Below are 22,676 nucleotides of genomic sequence, written 5' to 3'. Positions count from 1 at the left end.
TCACTGACCTACATGAAAATAAAAAGGTAAGAAACCTCCTTTCATCCTCTGCAAATTCCATTCCACGTGTTTATTTTTTGTTTTCAGCAGTCGTGCCTCTTTGGTTCATTATAAAATGACTGGACGAGTGTGTTGTGCTTGAGCTTGTAATATTCCCACATCCTAACAATTGGCAACACATCAGCAGTGTGTCTTGAGCCACGCAAGCACGCTAATAATTTTTTACGGCCTCTTTTTAAATGCTGACCGTAGATAATCAGGCTTTCTGTGCCTTCAACACAATGAACAGACGCTCAGAGAAAACCGTCTTAATTTCCCAAACAGAAGTCAGTGGGACTGATTTTGCTGTAGTCACAATGTCTTTACTCAAAGGATTGACACCGTTAGTGGGTCAAAGCGCTGCTGTTATGTCAGGAAATGTCAGTGGATGCAATAAATCAGTGTTCCGCTTGTTCAGGGAAACAATGAGCAGCGAGCAGTCAACAGTATAGTCTACTTACTGAGTTGTGCATATGTCCACCTTTGACTCTGCTAATTGGTGAAACACTAAAAAAGGATTTGGTTAAATGTTTTTTCCCCAGAGGGCCATGCTGACTTATGTAAAGTAAGCAAAAAGCCACACATTGGACAATATCATGGCATAGAAATGTTGACTTTTATTTTTTTTTTATTTACAACTGTATGTGTACTCTGAGGTTACAATGAAAATATGACTTACATAAAACAATCCACTTAAATGCAGCATCAACTTTCGAATTGGCCTATGCATCTTGCCAATTGTCTGGTGCCGTCAATGAAACACATCACATTATGTTATAAACAAGAACACAAGGCTTTATAATGATGTAATATTGACCTTAAGAGTACAGAGCTGCATCACCACATGACAAAAAAATAAAATAAGACACTAGTTACAAACAAATACATTGTCATATTCATAGATATATCCACTCATTATTTTTACTACAATCATTTTATGTTCTGTTATTACCTGGGTATGTGACAGTTTATACTTTACTTAAACTTTAATACCATTGCAGGACAGACATGCATAATTACATGATAATTAACAATTACTTTGTCCGAATGACTACATAAATTCCCTTTCTGTTAATTAATTCCTGTAACTGTGTAAGTAACCTGTGAGAATTAATTATTACCGTGAGATATTGATTAATGACACTATTAGTCCCGGAAAGCTTTTCCATAGCCGTGTAATTTAGCCTGATGGGAACAATAGACACAGTCAACCCTCTTCGTAGGCCCATCAAACTCTGGCGTCATGTCTGATGTTGAAATACGCAGCACAGACGACAGATGATCTGCGGCGTGACTTCGTCGTAGTTCATCACAGGAAAAGTTTGTTGCCACGCATACACGGGCGGAGGCAAACAAAGCGAGCGTCCTCTCAGCTCCACTTCTAGTTCAGTCATAGCAACAACAAAAAAACACAGAGCGTGGAAGGTGTGCGAGAGTCGTGGCGTAGAGCACGTTTCTGATATTCCTTTGAGGCCAAATTGAGATGTTGCCCGTGTGTGGTTTAGATATTGTCGATACTCAGTCTTGAATTTTAAGTGTCTAATATATTTCCTGCAGAAGTGAGGAACACGGTTTAACCACATTGGATATGAGCAGAACTTGACTCATCCTGTTTCTTCTCTTCTTCTTCTTTTTTTGGGGCCAGCTTTGCTGAGACTTGTGTCTCCATATTTATTCACTTTCAATGAATATTATTGGTGAATGTAAATGAAAATAGTCGACACTGCGTGTTTATTAACATATTTAGGTTCCCAGGGATAAGGGTCATGTTAGGTCACCATCCTGTCAATACACGCCATGTATTCTAACTTATTTTGGTCGCTTAAATGTTGAAGACAGATTCGTTCAAGCTTGCAGCCCCAACAGGTGCAAGAAAACTTGAATGGAACGCACCCTTATTGGCTTTCTTGCTGAGAGATGGATGGGAAGACTGATACATTTCTAATATCTGTCCATTACATATAAGGCTACAGCCAGCATCAACCAGGGGAAGACAGCTAGCTTGGATCTGTCCAAAGATAAAAAAAAAACAAAAACAGCTCCTTTAAAGTTCTCTAATAAAGTCTTTATATGTTTCTTTACAAGCACTTTGGAGCAATTAATCAATAGTAAGTGCATGAAAGTCGATAGAACATCTTTACAAACACTGAATATGACAGACATCCAGAAAACTACTACTCAGATTACTTTGACTATATGAATCCCACCTTTGTCTCAGTCTGGGCTTTTATAGGATTTAAGTAGGTTAAGTGGCGTAAGTCATGAACAAGAATCTTTTTAAGAAACAGGTGCAGATTTCTGTGAACTAATTAAGATATTAGGTAAAAGAAAAAAACATCATTGCGTTGCCATTGGCGATGCTGATGCGGACCAGGGCTAGATTTGACATGCCAGCCTAATTAGTGCGATTATCGCACAGCTGCACAGGCTGAGAGGATTTGAAGTGGTTTTATCAAAAGGATCATTTTCCCGGGGAATGCCTCATCCCGACAGCGTGTGCACTGCCAGATCCATTTTCGGTTTGGGATGTGCAGGCGCTGTCTGCTCCAATATGCTGCAAATTTGAAAAGGATGAACTCAGTGTATTAATGCGCATGAGTAAAGCTGCGAAGTTATTAGCTGCATTGTGTTTGCCAATGGGCACACAGGTACTGCCTCAGACCTCACAACAGAACCAGTTATTGGAAGTCTAGTGGCACATAATCACACCAGCTTACCCCGAAAGCAAACTCTTGCAGAGCATGGAGGGGGAAACCAAATTTAGGCCTAATCTTACCAAACAGATTTGGCCACTGATGGTGGGCTAATTAACAGAATTAACGATTGATGTAATGTCTGAGTTCAGCTGGGGATTTGCTTGTCTTTCTTTCCAAACAAAATAGGGGGTAAACAGAAAGACACACAATTGTGACTTAAAGCTGCTCCAATCAATATTTCTATATACAGCAATGGATCAACTTACGATGTGTTTGTGAAAGATGCAGTGATGAATCTGCAGAAAACTGCAAAGTTTGACAAGAAGGATTGTCCAAGCTAGGTGTCCCGACAAATATCTGTAAAAGACTCAAATGTCCTGTGTCACTACCAAATTTTCCCCACAGTAAAAATAAAAATAATATACCTGTTTTCAGTGCTTACATAGACTCATTATAACCTAACCAATTCACACACTGTGAGAGTAAATATTTGATTGCACACGGTGGAAATGCTGATATAAAACTATTAGGATAGCAATATACGTACAGTAGCACGCCCATGGTGCGTATACGTGTGCGCATGCATGAACGTGTGGTACGCTTTAAGGGCCCTGGTTTAGGAATTTGAAAACACGGTCAACCTATATATTAATAAAGCTTTAATATTTTGATTTCACAACTCGTAAAACAGCGTCGTTTTCAGATGCAGCAGATCCACAGGCGTTATTGGAGACCAAATCAGAGCTAAGAGGCAAATGAATAACGGACTGACACTTGTCAGGTGGACGCATATTTCTCAGTGTCTGCTGGATGAGGGAACAGCAACAGTCCGGCAACAGTTTGCCATATCAACTTTAAAGATGTTTGCTCCTGCTGCCCGCAAGTTAATGCACCTTGACCGAGACATGCACTATAAATACAGGTCTGATGTTCTACTTCATTAACAAACTCAATCACATATTGCACAACCTCCCTCAAACATAAATGCATCTTTCACCCTCATTCAAAGAACAATAATATATTCTCAGTAGAAGAATCTCTGGATACCTCATATGGCTCACTGACTCAGCATGGCTCAGAAAAATCCCACCTTGCCTTGCACAGTGTACACACCAGCGTGTTGTTTCGCCCGGTTTGTTTAACTCCTCCCTCTCTCTCTTTGCCCTTGGGTGGGCCAGGGTCCTCAGCGCTCCCCCGGACCTTCATGGCCTCTGCAAGAGCCTCCAGAGTTCCCACCCTCTACCGGCCCTGACGTCACATCAGGTCCGGGGTTCGAGACCAGCCGGCGTTTGCCCATCGCCAGGGTCAAGAGCGCAGGGAGGACCGGGAGACGAGGACCTGGGACCTTTCGTACCACGGCAACCAACACACCTCCAGCGTCCATGTCACACGTCCCTGCGGCTGGCTCATGGAAGTTCTGAAGGTAAGCCTGCCAACACACTGGTAAACCTCGCGGCAGCCGAGATGTGAAGGGCGACAATGTTCGGTATGTGATGTGGTGGTGGATGCTCTCCCGTGGAGCCTTGATTCCACCAATTCAAAACTGGATTATGCATTTCCAGTATCTTATCACAAATTCAACATGATTATGGACTTTGGCTTCAGAAATTCTTCCGTCTGCGTCAGCTCCTGAGACACAAATACAGTTGTCTGAGAGTGGACTGTGTTAAATCCATATGGGGGATTATCTCTTGACAGAATTCCTGTTTCCAGACATTTGGCATTCAACACATTTAATCCTATTTGCTCCACTACACTGACATATTTTCATTCATTTCATTCCTGGTATGACCAAAGGGACCCTGAAAACGTGAGAATATAAAGATGAGAAAATGTGTTTTGGAAGAGGTAGAACGCTGCCCTTATCCTGGAAATAAAATCTCTAAGATGGCAATATTAGATAATTAAGTGTTTAAGAGTGTCTGTGAGATATATCAGTGGTCTGCATTGGGTTTACAGATTTCCTGTGCTTACGAGGACCGCGACTTCTAGTATTTCTGCCAATTATTATAGATATGCATGTAATATCATTAAGTCCAATATGTTCTGTAAGACGAGTGTGACGTTGCTGCAGTTGTGTAATGGAGCAGTTCTTTTAAGGTCACCAGTTGTTGACTTGTCTGTAGTACCAGTTTTTATTCATCAGTGTGTTTATTGTTAGCCGAGTAACATAATCCAGTTATTTCAGCATGAAAATCACATCCTGCCAGTATCACTTGCCATGTCTTACTATTTTCACGTGGACTCATGTCTATGTGCAAAACCAGGAAGTTGGTTTGTTGTTTTCATTTAATATTTCCGTGTTGTGAGAACATTTTGCTGTTTTTTTTAAATGGGCATGGCAATTTTTTCTGTTCAGCAAGTTGTTCTTAAAAAGATAGGTGCGCTTGATGAAGAAAAGTATTTGTGGGAACAATTCTCTCATACTGTATTATTTTCATGGTGAGTCCAGACAGCGATCCCAGTTTCCTGGGCAAATACTTCTTGACAGTTTGAACCTAACCTGTCTGTGGATTATCAAAGACCCCCCCAAAGCTGTGCAGGCAAGGCAAAATTAGCTTAGAAGTACCAGGCAGAGCTGCTGGACCATGAAAGTGAAAACATAAAGCTCAGATGGGGTTGTCCAAAAGGGGAGGGGGACCCTTAATTAGCCAGGTTACCTCTGACCCCAGTGAGAATGAAGTAGAAAAAACAAAAACTAGTTCAAGGATCAAGACAAAGGCTTTATCACACACTCAACTCATAAGTCAGCAACAAATGATCGCTGGATTCCTGGGATCATTTAAGAAAAGTAGAAAAGTAGTCTCTTGTAGTGCAAGATAATCTAAAGCCAGTCAGTTCAGAATCTGTTTTGCCACATTTTTACAGAATAATGTATTTCTTTAAAGCGGTTATTATCACTATTTTTATAATAACAATATATCAAATGACAACGTGAAAGGTGTTTCTGGTAGTGATTCACCGAAAAAGAATTATCATCTGAATGTGCAGCTCCCATCGGCTTTATAGAGATCTGTAGTTACTTTTAAACTCATTGTTTAGCTGTCTGACCCATAACTTTAACGTTTTGGTTCACTCTCACCGCTCTCATAGTTTTCAGAGAAAACGCTCTATAAACCCACTGTACACTACCTGCTTAATGTATCCTCATACAATGGTTCGTATGATATCCTATGAAAATGTAGTCATTTATTGGGTGTTTTCCTACGAAAGCCTGCAACACGTGTTTAAAATCTGTTCGTTACATGCGTACGTTTTTTTACAGGAAATCACAGGAAACTAGGAAAACTAGTTAGGAATAGATTGTTATTAGGGTTTAAACAACTACAGAAGTGCTGTTACTGAAGTACGCATGTTACGTGACAAAAACATCTCCTGGCTGAACGATTGCTGTTTGTTGGATCCATCCACCTAAACCTCCAGCCCACCTCTGCTTCAGCGGTCTTTATACTTCCTCGTTCATGATTACGTGGATAACGCAGAAGAACAAAATACCCGATGGCTCCTGTCATTTCTGTTCCCACAATTGTATGATTTCCAATTTTTTATTACGTTTAAAGAGCTGAATAGTTCTTCTACGGGACACATGTTTCCTCAAACATTGTGCAATAACAAACAGATCTACGTAGGAACGTTAATAGAGATAACTCATAGGAAGGAAAATTTGCTCTCTTCCTTTTTTTCAAAGTCTTCAACTGACGTTCAAATCGCGTCCGAGCATCAAACAAGCCTCCCAAGACGAATCAGATATGTTTGTAAAACTAAACAATGAGGCATTTACGAGGTCAGCTGAGTGTTCTCTTCTTGTTTTCAACAGCTGCCGTAACTGTGACAAACCACGGACGCAAGGCACACTTGCCTCTCTCTCGCTAACAGACCTCGGTCCGGCTTCTTCACGTTGCCGTCATGGTATTCAAGAAGAGGAGAGACAAGGTCCTGCTTTAATCCAGGTTATCTTGAGCGGCAACCGGTACTACTTTACACATAAAGATGTTAAATTCACTCAAATATGAAGTGACGGTATGATCCAGAAATGTAACTGAAACAAAGTGGGCTTTCTACATACGGTAGCTAATCTGAACGAGAACTACCCTCTAACATTTAACTGTTGGCCTGAGATCGCACTTTTGGCACTGGGACCTTCTTTGTGCTTCTTAAGTGCACCACAGCTAGAAAAGTTTTCTTGCCTGCGGGCTGCAACTGTTCTCCTCAGAATTGAGTTGTGCCTACATTTGTGCCTTCCTGATGTTATCAGGGCTGTTATGACTGTTAGAGCTTCACTAGTGGTAGTGTCTTCAGCAGTGAATGGGGCGATTAAAAAAAATATTCAATCAGACCTAAACAGGCAAAAGCTGTTGTGCAGCATATAAATTGTAATTTCAAATGATGTCCTATACGGTCCTTGTGGGTACTTTTGTAACACTGGCAGCATGTACAGTAGTTAAAGGTGCTAAATGTGTTCATTGTCAACATGGCTTAGCTGGCTGCTCACAGCACAAACAGTTCAAACAACGACAACAGAGCTAACAGTGTTGGGGAACTTGTTGCACCCGATATCATAAAACAGATGAAAAGGAAGTGATTGGAGTGAGCTACTGTCTTGTTTCTATATTTGTGGTTCTGCTTTCTGTGTGTACACAGTATTAGTCTTCTGACTCCTAAAAGCATGGAGCATAGAATTGATCTATCTGCCAAATTTTCCTCCTTAATTTGAATTTATTAAAAGAAATGAATCAAAGACAGTCCCATTATTACATGGCTCAGAACAGCCCTGACTTTTAAAAAATCACCAGATTCATCTCCACGTGCAGTCGTTCGTGGCTTACACTGACCTTTTCCTCAAACTCCAGGCACATTGAGCTGAATAAGGCTACATCTTTGTGCTCTTTGATTTTCGGTGCTAAATTCTGAGATCTCAAACTTGCCTAAGAGAGCCTTTTGTTTCATAAACTCATCAGATATCAGATATACCTAGAGCTCTTTTCACAGTGTCTAGTATCCAGTAGATTCTTCAAGATAAGGTTTTCAAAAGGTTTTCAAATCCACCACAAGAATTTTTTTAGCAGTTTGCCTCTTAATGTAACAATTGCATTTTATTTTGTAACACTTCACTTCATCTTTAGAACATGGTAGTGCTGCACTGGGTGATATTTGCCCTTGCTGTTTGACGTGAACACACATTAGTATCTTTACAGTTTAGTCCATTGCATAGCCCCTCATCGGGCACCATAACAAGGTTCCGTGCATTTATTTTGCTGCTAAATTAAGCTCCATTGTTTGTCACTTTTACAAGTTTGTGTTCCTAATCCATCACAGACTGGACAATGCGCCTCATTCTTGGAGTCGGATGTTAAACATACTGTAGCCGCAGGGTAAGAAGCAGAGAAGACATCTCTTTGTTCCAGGCTCCTCTTCTTGATTGGGTGGCATGCCTTTGCTGTAGCTGCCATTTGCTCCACTGAATTGTTACTAAGGGCATCAGGCAAGAATGCAAAATCTACAGGCGATGATGGAACTCAGCTCATCAAGTATTTGTTCAACTAAATATCCCTCCTATCATCACAGCCTCAATATCACATGTTGACAACCAGCTCATAGGTCAGTCTGCTTATTCCTTCACTCTCCCCTGCCTCACCTCTTTTGGGATTCACTTATAAAATGGAAGCTCTAGGGAACGCTGTTATTAAATTCACCGCTACGTCGTCTGCCTGCACCCCAACCAAGCACAATTAGCCCGGTTGTTCAGACTGATAAGGCCAGCAAGGTCCCCAATAGCTTGCCTTATCAGCCTCTGATTTTAGGGATATCTTTATGGTAGTATATTGCCAACAAAAATTTGAGGGAGCACTAAATAGATTTGAGCGCTATCTTTGAAAGCTCGCTTGTAAAAGCTGGCAACAGGGTTTCTCACGTTTGTAATGTTCAAAGCTACTCACGCTCACTTTTAGCCAGTCTGAATCCCCTGAGCGCAAACTCAGGTCATTCTTTCTACTTTCAAAATAAAAGCTGGGACAGTGCCGTTTTTTAACCAACAGATGGGGAGAAAGAGAAATATTTTGGTGTCTATTATCCTAGAAATCTAAATGCAATAAAAAAAGACCAAAAATATGCATGCGTCTATAAAAAATGTGTTTAAAGAATGATTTGTAAGAGATCACTGATTCAGGTTACAGCCCAGCAGCAGCATTATGAACTAGTTAAAGGCTGATATTATCCAAGAATCAGTGGTTGATGCAGTCGTCAAGTCTTAAGAAGATTAAAGCATGAATGAATGTCCAGGTCAGAACGTGATAGCATTGGTTTGATTTTGGAGATAGTTCATATTTAAAGGAAGCAGGATTGGATTGGACATGTATTTTTTTGAATTGTTGTTTGAAGCTTAAATCTGGTTGTGGCGCTTGGCAGTGGGCTTTATGTTAAGGGACCAAGGCCACTTTCAATGAGACTGATTGGGTTTTGGGGACCGAACAATATGATTTCTGATTTAGAGTTATTGAGTTGAAGAAAATATTGTATCATTCAACAGTCGATTTCACTAAGACAGTCTAAAATAGCAGCTTCTTGGGTCATCATGTCTCAAGGGAAGATATACCTGTGTGTCGTCTGCGTAGCAATGAAAATATATGTTGTGATGTTAGATGATTTGACCAAGTTGGACCTACAATTGAGCCTTGTGGTACACCATTGGTAATGTGTGTTGTAGAGGATGAGTTATTACCTATGCTGACCAAGTAGGTTCTTTCTAAAAGGTAGAGAATAAAACCAACTAAGTGCATTGTCCTTGATGCCAACCAAAGATTTTATACTTTTGCTTAAAATGGCATAATTTACTGTGTCAAAGCAGTACTTATGTTTAAAATACTTAAAAAAAGAAACCTCTCTCTGTCGGCTGTTAAAAGGTCATTAGTTACCTTGAGGAGGGCAGTTTCTGTGACGTGTCAAGCTCTAAAACCTGACTGAAACTTCTCAAAGATGTTATTATGACACACCGAAACTGAAAATGAGGTTGAAACCAATCTTCTAAAAGTTTTGTTAAAAGTGTAAGTTATGACATTGTCCTATCTTTGCTAAGAATAGAGGGGTTAAGACTAGGTTTTATAAAAATAATTTGGACCACAGCATGTTGAAAAGTGGATGGAAAAGTTCCTATTGCTAAAGAGTTGTTAATAATCGTAAAATGTCAGAGGGAGTTGGTGGCAATTCAATTACCGTAAATAAAATGTTGGGGTTAGAGTGGTTTTCTAAAATTAAGTTTGAGATGAAGGACGTTGTTGCTTTTTTAACTGCTGGTTGATAAATCTTCATTGCAGCTTTCAGAGCATATAAAACACATGTAAACCTGTTTTTTGCCCATTTTCATGTTTTTACGTTTTCCATTTTTCTGTCTTTAATTCCTGGGTGGATTTGTAAAGCCAGGGTGTTACGATTCAGGACATTCTGACTGTTGTGATTAAAAAGGAAGATCAGCTCCTCTGTGTTAAAAAGTGGATTAAAGGCAGTTAAAAAAGCAGCAGTAAAAAGCTTAGAAAACGTACTGATGGACAGGTTAACTGTGAATAACAGGTAGTTGGGATAAAACCATATTGAATAAAACTGCTTTGTGATCAGATGCAGTTATTTGTAGTCAGGGCTAAGACCTCTCTACAAAACTAGAGCAAGGGTGTGACCCGTTCAAAAAAATCAAGACTATGCATAAAAGTAGCCACAAAAGTGAATAATTGTTACAGAGAAACTCATTCGAACTATAATGAGGTAAACATTTATGAATGAGGCTTATTGTCACTTCTGAGATGAATGCTGACCTCATAAAACTAATGAGGCTGATATGGTTGGATTTAGTCTGATCTGAAACAACTCCATGTGGTATTCAAAAAAACGTAGTTCAAAGAAAAACAAAAACATTTAGTTGACATTTTTTTCCTTGTGCAGCCTTTAACCTGAATCTAATGACCCTGACTTCTGGTTGTGGGTGTGTACTGTTGCAGCTTCCTTGAAATACTGTTGGTGAGCAAAACAACCGTGGAAACTTGAGAGAACAGACTCCCAAATCAACCGAAACTACTTGGTTATGTTAAGGAATAGATCGTGGTTTGAGTTAAATAAGTTCATAAATAATTGCCCAGGCCCATTCGACCCTCTACTCACATTAGAGGAACTTAATAGGGATTTTTGGCTACAAAAGCGGACCTTTTTATTGATCAGCTTCCCTAAACCAGACCTGGGCATTAGACGGCCCCCGGGCCATACGACTCAATGGGAAATTAGGAATAAAATGTAAATAAGTGTGCATCATGCACGGAATACAGCTGCATTGCTTTTATTTTGAAGGCAATTGTTGCTAGGTTTTTTTCTCAATGTAAGTATGTTAGTATGTCCGTGAATGAATGCCAGCAACACTGCAATGTGTTGGTGAACTAACCTTATGTGAGTTAGCTGTTAACCCCTTAAAAATGTCAGCCTATTTTAAAAAAAATACAAAGTGTAGAGGTTTTAGCAAAATATGGACTTCTAAGTATTTATTTACTGAAGTCAAAGGTAAAGCCGTGTGCTTAGTTTGTGGAGAACAGATCGCAGTGTTTAAGGATTACAATTTGAAACGCCATTACGATGACGAAACACACAGAGAGATACGAAAACTTGACTGATGCAGAGCAGGCACTGACATCTGAGTCTTTGCTAGCTAAGCTGCAAAAGCAACATGCTCAGAAACAGTCCCGGTTTCTCATGTGGCTCCTTGGGAAAAATAATTGCCCACCCCTGCCCTAAACAGATAGTTTTAATGTCACATGTTGCGATGCTAATATCGTCAGTGAGGCTTTGAAGACCCAACGGCACCACAAATCTGGACATGTTTTTTGTTGATTTGCAGATACATTATTTGCACTGGCTTCCAACAGGGGAAGTCCAGTCTATAATTTTGTATCACAGCCTCAATATGTTTCTACCAATGATGTCTTGTGTTTTCATAGTAGAGTAGATTTGCTCTGCTGCTAATATAATAAAACCATAACTTGTCAATGTCATCATTTATTGACATGAAGTCTAAATAAAAACATGCTGTTTACCAGTTTATATTCATCTGTTTGCACCTACTGATTCTGATGAGTGTAGTGGACAAAATTACCAAGGATGGTCTTACAGAACATGTCTAACTTGTACAGTGGTTCACTCTAAACTTATCGGCAATGAGTTGCTGAAGTTTGTTTAATATGCTATTGACGTCTTCTACACTGTAATAAACTGCTGTTAATTTACGGTGGATTTAAAACAGTATCTTACAGTATTTCATAATAACTGTAACATACAGTTAAATGTTCATTCCTCGCATGTCAATGTCGTCAATTAACAATAACAGCAGACTACTGTAATTTATCAGCATAATATAGTAAGTGGTGGATACGCTTCTCTATACAAGTTCAGTGAATCACAATCCATCTACATCGTACTGTCTATTGTGGGTTATTGTGTTCGTTGTGACGATAAAATATTTTTTATTATTCAAACTGTTCATTGCTTAAAAGTAATTTTTGAGTGACAAGACGTGACCGACTGCTCGTGAACGTGACTTTGGAGCTCAGCCCTTCTGAGCACAGCCATGTGGAGATCAGGTAACTTCAGCTTATCACCCGAAATTCAAAGTCTCCAGTATTGTTCTGTCTTTATGATTGTTGAACTGTTAACATCAAAGATAATGTTTCACTTGGTCTGTTTCATTACATTAGGTTGCTAATATTGGTGGAGCTAACGTTAGCTCTGTAACATTAGCTAGCTCGAGATCAAGTAGCCTTAAAAAGGTTAACTAGCTAACAGCATAGCAAGTTAAGTTAACATAAATAAAGTTAATCACCAATTACAGTGTTAAGATGTAACGTTAGTAACCTAACTTGTGTTTACTTGTGTTGTTGTTGAACCGACTGTAGGACCACAAATGGGATGATTATCAAAACGGAGAGCGGACCACAAATCGCCAACGTGTGTTCAAGACGATGAACAGGTAATGCTAACAGTAACGGTAACGTTACGTGTGTGTTATCCCAGGAGCAACATTAAAACCAGATCAAACTCATTTTAGTGTTGAACGTTAGTCCATTGTGGTCCATTGTCTTAGCTTCATTTCTTCACCTAACGTAATCAGCTCATCACATAGACAAGTCTGTTGATTTAAACTGTATGCTATTGTTGTATTAGCTTTTTGTAAAGACTTGATATGTTAACATATGTGAGGAACATGCAAAACAGTTGCACACCCAAAGCCTCTTTTAAGTGTTTATCCTGGATGTCATAGAACTTTCCAGAAGTTCAGAACATTGTGTTTCTAAAGTTTTTATTTTGTTTGTTTTACAGTTACTTGTCATCATAGATTGAGGATATCAGCCAGTCGCTGCAGTCAAGTCCTCTTTCAAGGTGTTCTCTCTCTTTCTTTCATTCATGTGTGAGTTCATGCTGTTCAAATTAACTATAAATGTGTATAAGACTTGTTAACAAGCTAGACTGTGATGCAGTTCTATTACACTGTTCTCGATACTATTTTAATTCAGCGTTTCACTCTTAATGCTATTTCAATTCAGTGTCTGAGGGAGTGACGCCAAGATTGAAAAGTGGCTGATGGTATGACACTGTTGTTCAGTGGTATGTACCCATCCCTAGAGTAGTATGCTACTGTTGTTCAGTGGTATGTACCCATCCCTTCAGCAAACAGTGTGCTATTGGAAAAGTACTGACATACCACTCTAAGGATAGGTACATACCGCTGAACAACAGTAGCATACCATCGGCCACTTTTCAATCTCGGCGCTAATGGTCTGAGGTTATCCTCATGAGTTCAGTTAAGCCGGTCATTCAAGATTTTATGACTTTATTCGTTTTCTTCTAAACATGCAGTACATTGTGAGTTTTGTGACGTAATACAATTGTCCCTTTATTATTTGTCTTGAGAACATGTATTAAACTGCAACAATTATGTATTGAATGTCTATTGTTATTTTTTTTATTTGTTGGGAATTAAATGCAAAATGCAATGATTGAAAGGCTACTCAAACCATATGATTACTCTTTGCCAGACCGTGTATTAATAGTTATATGTGGACTGCCAAGACAATGAATTTTCAGTACAAATTAGTAATCCCTTTTTTTGTCATGATAGCAAGCTAGTGTACATTCTAATCAAAGATACAGGCACTACTACACTTTTATTAGTTGGTCCACAAACTAAAAGAGAGCGAGTTCTTGCTGAACTTGGCAGTTTGGCCCCACAGGTTAATCATTCCTGACTCTGACTTACATTTAAAATCGCCAAGAAAAAAGGTGACCTTTTCATTTGAGAAATATTGCGAATCTAACAAGATGCCGAAAAAGTTGTTCACGCCTTTATTTCAAGCAAATTAGATTACTCTAATGCTCTCTTCACTGGTGTTCCAAATTAATTAAATTGATTAATTAATTAATAACAATTCATTCATAAATCTTAACTAGAACAAGAAAGAGAGAGTATATCACCCCAGTTTTAGTTAAGCTGCACTGGCCCAAAGCGTCTTTTAGGACTGATTTTAAAGTTCTTTTACTTGTTTACAAGGCTCTTTACGGTTTTGGACCGGCATACATTACTAATTCATTAGACATGGCATCTTAGATCCTCTGCTGTTTTTCAGAAACAGAAATAAGAAAATTGGCAGCTCATCCATTTTTACTATGCGCCAAAACTATGGAATTCCCTACCCAAAGCTATAACAGATGCAAGCATTTTAAAAACCACAATTGAAAACTTATTTATTCAGCATTGCCTTGAACTTACAATCACTCTTCCTTAGTTTTAGTCTTTTACACATTTTTTTTTATTGTTACGCCTTCCTTTGTTTTGGTGCTTTGTTTCATCTTGCGTTATTTGCATGTTTTAATCTGTGTTTATTCATTCTCCTGTTTGTTCAATTTGTTTATTAAGCACTTTGAACAACTCCCCCTGTATGAAAAGTGCTATATGAGTAAAGTTTAATATTATCATTATTACAGTACCGACTGAAGAATCAAATTTGCAGTTATAGTTAGAAATTCCAAAGTTAAACTAGGAGGTCTGAGATTGGACAGCACACAGTCATGAGTTAAGGAATCGCCTCCGTAGGACAAGCAGTCAGGATATTTTACTGTAATGAGGCCCCTGGTTTATGGTTATCCGTCACATATTATTTATTGTGTGGTATATACGTTTTACTGATTTGCGTTGCACTTTGTTGTGACTTAAAAGCAAAGACTTAGCTTTTAGCACACACTCAATTTTTAGCATCCTGCTTTCACAGAAATGCCCCCAAGTGTAGCTGGTTACCAAGGACGTAAGAAACAGAGTAGAGATATGAATGGATCTGATTCTTCAGTGGTCAAAGAGTGACGACTATCTCTTTGAATGTTACTGGTCCTTAAGGCTTCTAAAACATGGACCCATGTGCTCTCCTTGAGAAGGTAATAAACCTCTGTCTCACAATGAATAACGTGAGAGCTCGGCTTGCTGTAGGGTTAAATGAAATACATCCCTTGTTGATAGTTCCTTCTCAACCCAAAGGTTTTTTCTGAAGGAAAAGGCCACACTGCGGAGGGGAGACAAAGAAAAGCTCTACTATGTGTTTACAAAGAGCGCTTTCTCTGTTGTTTTTTATCGTACAGGGCTCTGTCCAGCCAGAGGGTACTTCCCATGTGTTTGTGTTCACCTCTCCAGCTCCGAGTGAGTTTGCTCTGTGCTCAAGCAGCGTAACACGAGATGCAGACACAGGCGTTTGCATGAATTAGCTGCTCGGCTGATGAAGCAGCTTAATTCCTTGGAGGAACGTTTGATTCTAGGGATCGGTAACTATTCAACTTCATGATTAGATAAGCTTTCAAGTCAGTGCATAAACATTTTCTGCTGTGTTCGCTTCGCTTGTAATAGCAGCATATTCTCATCATCATTGGTGGTGACAAAATGTAAATTGAAGTCAAGCCAATCTTTATTTATATAGCTCAATATCACAAATTTGCCTCAGGGGGTGGTGTAAATAAATGATGCTTCCCTCGGAGCAAAACATTTGAAGTAGTTGAGTGCATTATTAATACGCAGCACTGTGGCATTAGACTCAACAGTTAAATCGTTGTTCAAATTGTAAAAGAATTTGGCGTGACGTTGATGTTATTCCTCTGTGGAGTGCTAGTCACAGCCTAAAAAGCTACAAATATTGTTTTGGTGGCCCAAAAGCATACACACAAGTAATTCGATGCAGCTGTGACACAAAAAATCAGTCATTATGAATAAAATCCACATAATATTTTCAATAAACACAGACTATAAACTAAGGACGATTTTGAAATGGTCATTGTCTCTTTTTTCCCTTAAATGCAACTTGTAGCCGACAGAAAAAGTAATTTGAGAATTTCAATCAAAAGTTCACATGTTTCAGACGTTATTGCCGATTGTGTGTCTTTGACCAAGACATTGACCCATGGTTCTGGAGAGGACTACCAACTGAATGTCCAAAATGGAAATTATATAATTGGTTTGGTTCATGCTTGATTAACCTCCTTTTGCTCCCATATTACTCACATTAACGTATTTCCCATTTCCTATTTCCTGTTTCATGTGATTAGGAAATAAGAAAGCTATAGAATACTTGCTACCGTTTGTCCCTCATTAAGGACACGGAAAATTTGCATCTTCGTATCATCTGGATTTGAACTTTGGTGAACTTTAACATCGCAGCCTCAATCAATAGAATATGAAAGAAATGTTTGTGGTTGACCCCACTTGCCACAGCCTGCATTCAGCACAAATGTTGCCTCAATCGCATGCATTGAGTGCGAATGTACCACAACACAATATGTACAACAACAGTTTGTGTCATCTGGGGTCTTCTCAAAAAAAGGATTACTCGACATGAGCAGCAGCTACAAGCCATCAAGGACCTGTTCCGAGCCAGTGTTGGGAAAGGATAAATCAATACAGTATGTATAACAAACGGCAAACAATATAAAAATGTTACGCCTTAACACAATGCCATAAGAAAGGTGTGCTTTTACTGGTACTTAACAAATGACATAAATATGACCTAAATTCCAGAAAAATCAAATGCTATGAAAAGTTAGAAGTGCCCGGAAAACGTATAAAGGGAGGCATCCAGGCGTTCCCTGATCAGATGCCCTATTCACCTCCGCCTGGCTGCTTTCGACATGAAGGAGCAGCGGCTCTACTCCGAGCTCCCTCCTGATATCTGAGCTCCTTAGAGCGCGGAGACTCACTCCCAACCGGAAGGGCACGATCTATCGTTACTCCGGCATACAACCATGGCCTCAGATTAGGAGGTACTAATTCTCATCCTGACCTTTTCATATCTTCTACTGTCCAATTCTTCTACTACATACCTCGGTTGTAACAAGTGGCTATTTGATTCACTGTTGCTTTCTATCGGTGTGTTAAATAAAAGTGTCCGGTTTTATGAGAGAAAGTATATGTATACCAAGATATGCAAATGCATATATCAATACTAGACACCTTAAAGATGAGGTGTGCTAAAACTCCTCGTCTTATCTTTATGTTAACATAACTTAATAACCTACTGTTTAGGAGCGTTGATGCAGCCATCCTCTCTTTTAGATGCAGCCAGGAAGTAAACAGCTCTGGTCATGTGACCATTTATGTGACACTGCACATATTTCCTTTAGTCCCTTTATTAGTTAAATATTTGCTGGAAATGCATTGATACATCATTCAGTGACATTTTTAGAACCGTATAACTTTTTTTCCGATGGGATACTAGGGTTGATATCCAATGCTTTCTACAGTGAGAGCGGATAGGCTGGACGAGCGCTTATCTGAATACTTAAATCCAATACCTTACCATTAAGCTTGAAAATCAAGCCGTCCACCTTCTTTACCCTGCAAATGTGACTGCATAGCAACTGTGACGGTAAAATTAAATTGACCCCCAATCCCAAAAATTCTGAATAAATTCATGATTTAATACGGCTAGTTTGTTGTGAAACAATGGTGTCAATTGTGTTCCCGGTGCTCAGAACAAATAATGTTTTATACCAGATGAGCAGAACTAAAGATTAAACGTTAGTTAGCCTTGAGCAAGCTTCAAGTCGCAGGCTACTGGCCAATCAGTAAAAAGACTCCTTTGTGAGCCGTAGGTGGTGACGTCAAATGTGCTCTATAAAGACAAAATTCATAGTTAACTGGAACAACATAGCAGTGGGAGGATAAGTCTCAGTGTCCTCCTCCATTCCTTAACTTGCATAACTAATGAGCCGTAAACGTTGGATAAATTAGGCAGGACGAGCCTCTGCTCTCAGATTTGCACATGCTAGCTTGCTGTCCACAGTGTAGGCGAACAAGATAAAGGGATTATTTACTGTTTGTAGAGTATTTTTTATCAATTGCTACTCAAATAACATGTTGGAAATGCTTGAATACAGCCATTATCAGGTGAGGGTTTTTGTCTTTGCTATTATTTTGAGAAAATAAAATAGATAAAAAGAATCTGAAGATGAAGCTATTATCTAATTTTTTTGTGTTCTTTGGAATGGTATTTATGTTGACAGTATGTACTGTTAAAGACTGTGTTATTGTCCCTCTCTACATAGTTATCAACACTTGCTAAACACAGTACAGAACAGTTAACGCTACAGAAATTTAGCAGTATAACAGAAAAGCTAATGAATGCTAAATTGTTTTTATACTGCTGCATTAGTTGTTTAGATGCTGCTTAAAGTTAAACGGGTCATAGATCATGTGACACAACTGCACTGGAATGTAAGGGGGAAAAAAAGCCTGCTATCGGCCAGCAAAAGTTGGCTTTTAAAATGTAGTTTTCGGGCTCATTGGTCGGCATTATACATTAGATTAGTAGTTCTACTGGAGTGCAGCTCGACTCTTTGTGGCTACTTTCTAAGAGAAGCTTATTATTTGGATTTGAAACAGTAGCATCGAACATGACATCATCACATTCAAAGCATTTTTTGAAATGAATAAATTAATTCAAATGATTTGATGTGTCCTTAAAATATCATGACCTATTTAGAAAAGTCCTTATTCATGTTTTATTTGAATGAATTACCCGTTGTTTGTTTTCCTAAGTATAAAAATCATAGAGTAGACTTGATAAAAGAATGAAAAAGTCCCAGGGAGTAATGTTTACGTCCTGCTCACGTACAGGTGCAGTCCCACCTGGACAACCCCACCAAGTACCACATCCAGCAGTCTCAGCGGCAGCAGGTGAGGCAGTATCTGTCCACCACCCTGGGTGGCAAAGCCGGCAGCCAGTGTCCCAGCCAGCCCCCCGAGCACGGCATGCCGCCCGGGCACGGCAGCAGTGCCCCCAACAGTCCCATGGCCCTGCTCACCCTCAGCTCCAACTGTGAGAAAGAGGTACGCCCGCTGTGCTTTGATTTCATTACATCCAAGATACTCAAATAAACTGTGGTTATTGAACGGAATGTGCTTTTGTGCCCCACAGATGGATGATGTCATTGATGATATTATTAGCTTGGAGTCGAGTTACAATGAAGAGGTTCTTGGACTTATGGACCCGGGACTCCAAATGAACAACCCGGTACATTTTCAAGATACAAGAATATACTGCTTATTGTAAATACGACCGTAAAGTCTCTGTAGTGCATCTGTCTTTGAATTTAATTTTAATACAATACACAGCTTTGCTTTTAAAGCATGCACTCTAATGTCATGTCTTTAATACTCTGTAGCTCCCTGTGTCTGGAAACCTTCTCGATGTGTACAGCAACCAAGGACTTCCACTCCCCGGCCTCGGTGTCAGCAACTCCTGTCCATCCAACATTAAGAGAGAATACTCAGGTACATTACTGACAAATCTCTTTCACACGCATTGTCAGTGTTTATTCTGTTTACTGCTGGTTTACTGTCCTCAGATGTCATTTGGCTTGAATCCAGCAGCGAACAATACAATGAGTGCTGTACATTCAGACTGTGAAATCATTTCATTATCAATTTAGTACATTTTTCCATGACTAATATCTGACTCTAAGCAAGGAAATCCCCATTAGATCTGGTAGTGAAATCTGATCAAAGTGCACACTGAGAAAAGTTTGTTAATTCTACCTATCTAAGATCTGATACCGTATTATACTGTGAATTATTTGTTTAAAGGGGAAATGAACACATAGCCAATGTCTATATTGTGTGCAATTTGGAAATGCGCAATATACTATTAAGTTAACTGTTTGCCAAATAATTACTCCAGCTCCTGGCATGAAGCAAGTACTGGACAAGTCCGATTCCTGTAGCATGTATGAAAACTATCAAAGGCAGGAGGGCTTTCCAGTAGGTAAGCAAAGCAAAATGAAGAAAGTGAAAAAGATGATGTTTTGTAAACTGTAAAAGCTGTTTTTCCATCTGATTTTCAGAAACCAATACAAATCAACTGTAATTACCTTGCTAATTAACATTATTTTAACTTTATTTCACATGGAAATTATTTCTTATTGGCTGTGATTATCCAGGATAACGTCAAATGTTGTAGTAGACGAAAAAAGATTTACTATAAATATATATATCCATTCATTTTGTAGACTTAATGCCTTGTTACCCATTGAATTTAAACAATGCTGTTTTCTCAAAGCACTAACATTAGTGTTTCTCTTTGCTTCACAGAGGCTGAAGTCCGTGCTCTTGCTAAGGAGAGACAGAAAAAAGACAACCACAACTTAAGTGAGTCAATCAATACATCGGAATGATTGTCTCAGTTGTTATGTTATGTAATTATAGCAAAATTGCAACTTATAGTGTGAGATAGCAGACATTTCAATAAGTTAAATAGGTTTTCTATGAAATACTATTTTCAAATTTTTTTGCAAATATTAATTTGGGTTTTTTATTTGTATTTCCAATTTTTCTTTATTCATTTTATGGGCTTTAATTCAACTTTCAAAGACTGGTTTACGAGGTACTTACTGTTTATTCCATTTGACAAATTCTAGTTGAACGAAGACGGAGATTCAACATCAATGATCGCATCAAAGAACTGGGAACCTTGATACCCAAGTCAAACGATCCGTGAGTATATGCTTTGCATGAATTTGTGCGTATTTGATGTATGTGCTACCTGTCTATCTGTCTATTCATTAGCTTTATTTTTAACATCCTCCTCTTCATACGCCCAAGTGTCGGTGAAGTTTAATGACTCATATGCTCAGAGGGGCTTCATAGAATCCTGTGGTGTTTTGGTCAGCCGGTCAGCTGACTCTGACTGTAGACCTCTGTTTCCTGTATACCCCAGAGACATGCGCTGGAATAAGGGAACCATTCTCAAAGCCTCAGTGGACTATATCAGGAGGCTACAGCGGGAGCAGCAGAGAGCCAAGGAGATTGAGTGCAGACAGAGGAAGGTGGAGCATGCAAACCGCCATCTAATGCTTCGTATACAGGTGGGTCATTTGTCTTTGGTGGAGCAAAAAGTACAGTAAACTGAGCGCAGTTGTGTTCCTCTATTCATCAACCAGGGGCTAATGTTAGCAGTGGCAGTTAGTTGCATGTATTGTCATAAAAATATTATACATTGCTTGAAATATCTTGAAACAGTTATTGGATGGATTAGTATGTAATTTACAGGATTAACTGTTAGAATTTTGTGTAATATACTATCACCTATGCACGTTTAGTGCTAATGTTAGCATGCTAACACACACAAGTTTTGTTCAAAATCGCATTCTAAAGTACTGCATGCAATCAGTATGTACTGCATAATGCCTAATAAATGAACGATTAGGTATGATTTTACCAGTAGACTGTTCACACTGAAGTATTCTCAAGGCCCGTCTCAAGGGGCCAGCCAGCGGCTCCTTCACATCTCTGAAAAGAAATTTCCTAAAAGGAGTTATCTGGATAAATTGACCACATAGTGGTAATCCAAATGGTTACTTTCTCTTAAGAAAACATAGTAAAACTTAATAAAGTGACAAATTAACAGCTATTAGCCTGGCTCAAAATCTGAAATCCAGTCTTGAGCTACCATGACGCATTGTGGGGCAGTTGAGTACCTGTAGTAAGCTCTTAGCTAACATGCTAGCACACTACATGCTCAATTTTACATCATACTTAGTGTGAGTAGTATGTTAGTATGCGATTTTGAATACAGCCTAAGATGGTGAACAAGGTGAACATACAGCATGTTAGCATTGTCTCAGTGAGCATGTTAGCATGCTGACGTTAGCATTTAGCGCAAAGGACTCACAGAGCCGCTAGCGTTGCAGATACAAATCTACTACTGAAGTAGTATGCTCATGAAATCATGTTTTCTTTATTTCTATAATCATCTAGGAGTTGGAAATCCAGGCCCGCGCTCATGGTCTCACAGTGGTGTCCTCTTCATCTGTCTGCACATCGGATTTGATAGGCCGAGCCATTAAACAGGAGCCCGTCCTCGGCGACTGCCCCGTGGAGCTCTACCAACATAGCTCGGGCCCCGACATGTCCCCTCCGACCACGCTGGACCTCAACAACGGCACCATCACCTTCGACCAGATTCCTGCAGACTGCGGGGACTCTGGTCCCTATGGAACCTCCAGGACCTCTAACATGAAGGATTTGGTGAGGGACACCCTGTCGCCGATGTCCCCAAGTGATCCCCTGCTGTCCTCGATGTCCCCAGAAGGCTCCAACGCTAGCAGCCTCCACAGTTCCAGCTCGAGTATGGATGAAAAGGATGTCTGTTAGCATACTGACTATATAGCATCCCGTCAATGAGGCACTCACCTAAAAGTGACTTTAAAGGTATCCACACGACTAAGTGGATCAACTCTATTTTTATCTTGGTTCCTTATATTTTTCTCATACTTTTTTCCAATTCATTGCTGAACTCTGATGTTCAAAATACTGTATGTAAATGTAACTGAGCTTGATTGTACACTGTATTTTTACTTTACTATTCTTTTGATCTTGATGCTGTATAG

General features: G+C 39.3%; 1 protein-coding gene across 1 annotated transcript; it reads left to right on the top strand.

Annotated features, from left to right (window-relative positions):
* Positions 1-22,676, top strand: mitfa (melanocyte inducing transcription factor a). Its single transcript, XM_068708026.1, is given in 11 exon segments — positions 1-26; positions 3,914-4,004; positions 4,006-4,158; positions 18,907-19,119; positions 19,208-19,303; positions 19,455-19,567; positions 19,965-20,049; positions 20,382-20,436; positions 20,706-20,781; positions 21,005-21,152; positions 22,045-22,676. Coding segments are annotated over 11 exon segments (1,440 nt in total). The 5' UTR covers positions 1-12; the 3' UTR covers positions 22,441-22,676.

Source organism: Cebidichthys violaceus, unplaced genomic scaffold (assembly GCF_023349555.1).
Source record: "Cebidichthys violaceus isolate CVI_PGR_0920_01 unplaced genomic scaffold, fCebVio1.0.p SCAF_130, whole genome shotgun sequence".
Classification (NCBI taxonomy): domain Eukaryota; kingdom Metazoa; phylum Chordata; class Actinopteri; order Perciformes; family Stichaeidae; genus Cebidichthys; species Cebidichthys violaceus.
The sequence above is the reverse complement of the archived record's forward strand: the minus strand, read 5'-3'. Positions and strand labels throughout refer to the sequence as shown.